The sequence below is a fragment of the Sitophilus oryzae genome, unplaced genomic scaffold (assembly GCF_002938485.1).
Source record: "Sitophilus oryzae breed Bouriz unplaced genomic scaffold, Soryzae_2.0 scaffold_1210_pilon_pilon, whole genome shotgun sequence".
Lineage (NCBI taxonomy): Eukaryota > Metazoa > Arthropoda > Insecta > Coleoptera > Curculionidae > Sitophilus > Sitophilus oryzae.
The window spans coordinates 108-6,697 of record NW_022145850.1 but is presented as its reverse complement, the minus strand read 5'-3'; the positions used below and the strand labels follow the sequence as shown (position 1 = coordinate 6,697).

Sequence of the window (6,590 nt, the reverse complement as noted above, 5' to 3'; positions counted from 1 at the left end):
AGAGCTGGCCTCTGTGGAGCCCTCTCAGTTACTGGCTTTTGTTAAAGCCCTGAGACTCTATGACGAGTTATAACTCGTTATAACTCAAGAAAGGGGAACACACAATAGAGATCTGTAAGATCGCGGTGATTAACTCCCCTCCTAAACATTCTACATTCTACATAAACAGATGAGTTTTAGTTGATAGGCCTACTAACTTGATTGTCCAACACTATTTTTCCTAGAATATAGAAAATCGCATGTTAAATTTACAAGCAGTGAATAATTCCAGTAATTGATAGTGCCAGTCGTTTGTAGTTTGTTAAGTGGTCCCGCACATGCGTACAATCATGTTGTTTTGGAGTGTTTGTCATCAATAACATCTTATCGCTTTTGATTTCATGTTCATTGCTCCCGCTACATATAGTATACTACAAAATAACTATTTACAAGATAATCTATTTAAGATATAACTTTTGAGAACCCCTTAAAAACGTCTGATCAGCTAGATATATAAAACACGGGCTTGATAAATATATCAGTAATTAATATCGAATCTTTGTATTGTTAAATCAATTGCCTAAAGTTAAAATGCTGCTGTTGTCATTAGTTCTATCATTTTTATTGATGTACCAGGGTAATTGTATTTTTTTAGAAAAGTATACCTCAGATCCCGCGAATTTTGTCAAAAGTGTATTAAATAAAGTTAATAGAAGTGAAATAAGTTTAGAATCCGAATGTCTTTCACAGCTCGGCCAATTCGTGGATAACTTACAAAAATTCGATGATGGACTTTGGGCGTTACGAAGTAAGAATTCAAGTTTGCAGAGTTGTATTTTGGTAAATACACAGAGTTGTATTTTTATAGTTATGGTTATTATTAAGGGAGTGTTTATTTATTACTGTATAGTATAGAGAGAACATTACAATTTGTGCAATTTTAGAGTTCTGAAAAAAATCATCCAAACTTGGATATTGTCTATATAATACGAGTATAACTTTATTATTTGAGCTTCATTCAGAACCTTGCAATTAGTGGTTTCAATTAGGGTATAAGTTTGTTCCTCTAATTTGAATGTAAGCATTCAGAACATCAAAATTAGTGGTAGGAATTTTCAATTAGTACAATAAGTTTTAACAAAGTTTAAAGCTTCATTCGGAACCTCGCAATTAGTGGAATAAATTAATGATTTTAATTACACTTTATACTTTTTAGTTTACAATTATTGTGAATTTAAAAAGTGTGTTTCAAAACCCAATTAAAATTAATAGAATATCCTAGCAATAGTTTGCGTTAGTTAGTTGTATCCATAAAGAAAGCCCAATATTCAGCTTATAAAACAATCAAATTTTGATTTCTAACCACCCTCTTGACAGAATATAATCAAAGGGCAAAATTATATTTCTCGCAAATTTTTAAGTATAATAAGTGGAGAAGTTAAAAGCTTGGTAACTTTTTCTACTAATTGAAAATGTCTACCACAAATTTTGACGTTCTGAATGCTTACATTGAAATTAAAGAATTTGCTGACAAATATATAACCTGTTCTACTTAAAGAAGCTATGCATTGTTCAATATTTTCAAAACGAAATATCAAAAAAACTAACAAAGCCACTGAATAGCACATAAAAAATTCCAAAATAATCTGTCATTACCTTTTTAAAACATTTAGACCACTGAAATACTAGGGCTAACTGAAAATGCTGAACATTTCTATATCATCCTGTACCATGATAGTCACATTAAACTAAATAAAGGAACTGTAATTTCTATTTTTCTATCTTAAATAATACTTAAACTAAGAACATTTGATAGGATAGGAGATATTAAATAATGTTTTTGGTTAAAGCACGAGTGTTTTAGTGATTGACGCCACCGCAAAATGGCCAGCTGGGATAGCTAAAATAAATTGGGCATGGCTTGGAAGCTTTGACGAATGTTTGGAAATCGAAAGCAAAGCAAAAGATGTTCGAGGAAGCTACTGCCTTATATCAATCAGTCTGGAAAAATTAACAACGATGACATTAAGGGTAAAAATTGATCATTTCTTATAACAATCATTAAATGTAAGATTACGAAATGTATGTACTATACTCTCACGGCAACAAACTAGTAAGTGCAAGTAGTGAATTATAAATTTAAGATTATCAATCAGCTTTTGAATCTTTCAGGAATATATTAAAAAAGTTGTACTATAGTTTCAGTATTATATAGAATTTTCAGTATTATATAGAACATAATATGTACTTTCCAGATTTTTTGTTATACTGACACTATAGTATGACTAATATTATGATCACCTTAAGGGAATCATCCAAAGTAACAAGTCGATTTGTTTAAAGTTTAGTTTACTTCACAATCACCAATCGAAATTTGAACAAATAAAGTAATTTGAGTAAATAAACGTAAAATCATATTTATTTTCATACCAACATGGGTCCGATTCTGCTTAGTTTCGTAGCTAGAGAATTCGAATGAAATTTTAAAAAGGGGTAAAACAGTTACCATACGTGCACCATATTTTAATGCTATAAAAGTGTCGATATATTCACCAGGGACGTACATATAGGTTATCACTGCAATATTTTTCTAAAAAAGACATGTGCGCCTCTGACTTTCTTTTTCCTTGTTGGCAAAATTGTGTGGGCTGTTTAATGACAATTAAAAGTATCTTGATATTTTGTCGATTTCGATCTCCTTAATGAGATAAAGGCAATTTTATTAATTTGCCTTAATCCAAATGATGTTATTAACTGAACAAAGTATTAAATAAGTATTAAGATTCCTCATCAAAAAATATGAAAAAAGTTCCTATAAACATGGGTACGAAAATGCAGAGCTTTAAAGTTACCGGATGTTATAACTTTAAAAAAAATAGGGTTTTTGTAATTATCTTAAATATCGTACGTTTTCCCTTCTTCGTCGATTTATTAAAGCAATGGCAACAACGGCTTGTGAAAATTGTGAAAGCAGTCAGTCGGACCTTAAAAAAACACGCGGATGAATAGCGCAGACGGTCCACTCCATGTGAAACAGCAATTAACGTGAACAACACTTACCTAAAAAAAATCTAAATCAGTATAAATTACTAAAATAAACTTGATAATTGACTCATTATTATCTAATCTAATTTTGATCCAGTTATGTGATATAGTATATAGTAATTGTTTAAATGGTTAGATAATGAATGGCATTAAGCAAGAAAATATCCACTTTCGATTATCTATTTGTTGACAAACTCTAGAATGAATAAATAAATATTGCACAAAAGTTTAAAAAATTATACAATAATCTATTAATAAAAAGAAGATGTTCATCTGTGGACTTTAAAAATATGGTTGTAAAGATTTCTGTGTATCTTTCCGTTCTTTCTATCTTAATTGAATAGAGAATTTATTTGATACTATTAATTTACAATATAAACAAGCATCAAATATTTTTAGATTATCAATAAAACAAACAGTTATTAGATACCTATATTACTCCAACTAATATAATTTTCGCACCCAAAAATTGTTTAGAAAGTAATTACTTAAGTCTTTACTGTATATTTTATAAATTTATTTATTTATCATATTTTATCATTAACCTTTGTATGTTTATTATTATGTATCAAAAACAATCACTTCATCACTGTGAGTCATACGATATCATGAGGATCGTATGTTTTTCAGAGTTGGCTTGGATCGGTGACATCTTATATATCATGATCCAATTCTATGCTAATTGTCATTGATCGTTGTTTCCAAGCCATCTCAGATATTTTTATCATATTTAGGTATATTTATTTAGTAAATGGATATTTTAGGGTGTCGAACGACAACGACTGATCGCTGATCACAAGAGAAAAGGTCGCGAATTTTCCAATACATCAGTAGTTTCCTTTTTGCCTTCCTTTGGTATTTGTGTTCCAAATAAAATGTACTAGTGACATAGAGTCAATTATTGATGCGTTTGATGATTTCACTTCCATGCCATTTGATGTGATGTGTCAAACAAAAGATGACAATGTAGAAATAGATATAGGAGCCATAATTACAATGTAAGCTATATGTAGTGTAATTAATTTAGACATAATTGAAACAAAAAAAAATATTATAAATACCGTTTGATCGAAAAGAGGCTGCGACAAAGACGGCTGGGGAATAACAATCAATACTAATTTTAGCGAGGTTAATCTCTAGACGTCATTTACTAAAAATTGACGTCAAAAATTAACACTAATATAGAAATATTAAAAAAATAGAACATTTCCAGACACACAAATATATTTCCGAAAAATTATTGTTTTCTCGAACTTTAGACTACATTACAGACCATTTAAAAATAATGTTTACTAAAATAAAAATAAATGACAACATTCAGGCCAACTGGCTGTATGAGGCGTTAAAAAATAAAGAAGAGAACGGGCCAAAGATATGACTTCTAGGGCTCGACCTCGCCAAAATTGTAATTGATTGTTATTACGACATGACAGCTATTAGAGCAGACATTATTTGGTTATTTGAGTTTGTCTATTATATTACACTTATAGTAGGAGAAATATACAGATTGATAGATTATTTTGAATATTTTGAAATTTTACACTGTATAATTTAATCTTTATCTAATTTTCTAACCCTTATATTCTGCCTTGTTGATTTTCGTAAAGTAAAATTCATAGCTTAGTTAAATTATAATTATACCGGGTGCGTCTCAAAAGTGGCTACCACCTATAACTTTTTTATTTATTTAGATAAATAAACCAAAATTGGTATGTTTGGTTTGGTTTGGTTTTGTTTGGTATATGACTAGGATTGATTGACGTATTCAGTTGTTTTCGGTCACTTCCCGTTTCACCGGAAATTAATACAACTTTTGATTTTTAAATGGCACCTGCGATATTTTTTTTACTTTATTCGATAGAAATTCGATTAAAAAATACAAAAAAATCTGAATAGACATATCATATGTCAACTTTTGACATTTTCGCTTAAAGCAAAAATTGTATTTTAAATTTCAATCTAGAGTTTCATGGCTGTGTTAAAAATACTAATTTTTAATCAAGGACCCTTGGAAAAATAGATTTGATCATCTAATGTTTTTAGTGTCTTATCCTGGCCGGTTAAAAGATGCCCAAATTGTATTTTAATCATATTTCAATTTTTTCAAATAGAACGATGATGGCTCATTAGCATATTTGAAAAAAGCATTTTTTTACGAATAATTTGGTACCACACACTTGGTATTTCGAGTCAAATTATCGTTACGAATCGCATATTGCAATTTCAAATAAACGATATTCGAAAATTTCAAAAGTTGACATATCATTCTATTCAGAGTGTCATTTTCTATCGAATACAGTAAAAAAAAATACCAAGAGTGCCATTTAAAAATCAAAAGTTGTAGTCATTTCCGGTGAAACAGGAAGTGACCGAAAATAATTGAATATGTCAATCAATCCTAATTTATGTCATATACTAACATACGAAATTTCGATTTTTGATCTGAAAAAATAAAAAAGTTTTAGGGGTGAGCCACTTTTAAAATGCACCCAGTATATAAAAGTGTAAATGAGAAGTATCTTTAAGCATCTTGATTTCCTTATTCAGTTAAAGATCTTTATTTCTCTGCCATATCTCAATTCTCAATTATGACCAATATATGTTTATTGATTTATGAGCATATAATGAATTTTATATATGAATGTAAATAACATTAATGAATATTTTTCAGAGGATTCTTTGGAGCATTTATCGCTCTAATGTTATTATCTACAGCATATGACACATATTACCAATTTCAAAAACAAGGTAAGTTGATGCTTAACATATACTCAAATATCAGAATTATTATAATGAAACAATTAATTAAGAAATAATGTTAAGGTACAATGTAGCCAAGAATAATTATTATGATTGATTAAAACAAAAATTTCTGTTAAGATAAATTTGAAGATAATAAGACCAAGGACAGTCATTGGTCAATCATATTGTAATTATTTTTAAATTGAACCACTCAAGTTTTGAGTAGATATTTAGGTCTAGTATAACTATAAGTTTGCCATAATGCCATCTTAAAAATGTTCTTAGCTGATTGTCTACCATCATAATTATACTGTAAATGTTTAGAGTTCCAAAGTACGTTTTACTAAGAATTATCATGGTATTAATACAATTACTCGTGTACTTGGCATGTACATTTGTTATTGGCATACAGGGTTCGGCAATAATGCTTTGGGCATCTGTAGCTCCTATAATAAGCAACTTTTCTACAAGAAATTTTCTATAAGTACAAACCTAAAGTATCTATTAGATATATCCTAATAAAATCATGAAAATATCTTAACTTCTACAGGGTGACTCAAAAATGTGTGAGTGGATCGGAATGATTTTTTTGAATGGAATACATTCTATATTATTATTATTACATTGTTGGTATCCCTCCTGATCACTTTACATGATCCTAAGATATTATTAAATATGTTTTTGTAGTTTCAGAGATATTAATAAATAAATAAAAAAATATATTTTTTAGCCATTTTGAAAAAAATTATTAAAAATACAAGAAATGCCCTGAAATAAAAACTATATATTACGTACTATACGTTACATACTTTAGATTTGCACTT

The 6,590-nt window shown here is 29.0% G+C and overlaps 1 protein-coding gene across 1 annotated transcript; it reads left to right on the top strand.

The window, feature by feature from the left end:
• The first annotated feature begins 510 nt into the window (after positions 1-510).
• Positions 511-5,781, top strand: LOC115891948. The gene is made up of 4 exons (XM_030912559.1): positions 511-787; positions 1,844-2,010; positions 3,789-4,022; positions 5,696-5,781. Exons 1-3 carry the CDS (start codon positions 571-573, stop codon positions 3,906-3,908), a joined length of 504 nt encoding a protein of 167 aa, XP_030768419.1. The 5' UTR covers positions 511-570; the 3' UTR covers positions 3,909-4,022; positions 5,696-5,781.
• The last annotated feature ends 809 nt before the right edge of the window (positions 5,782-6,590 follow it).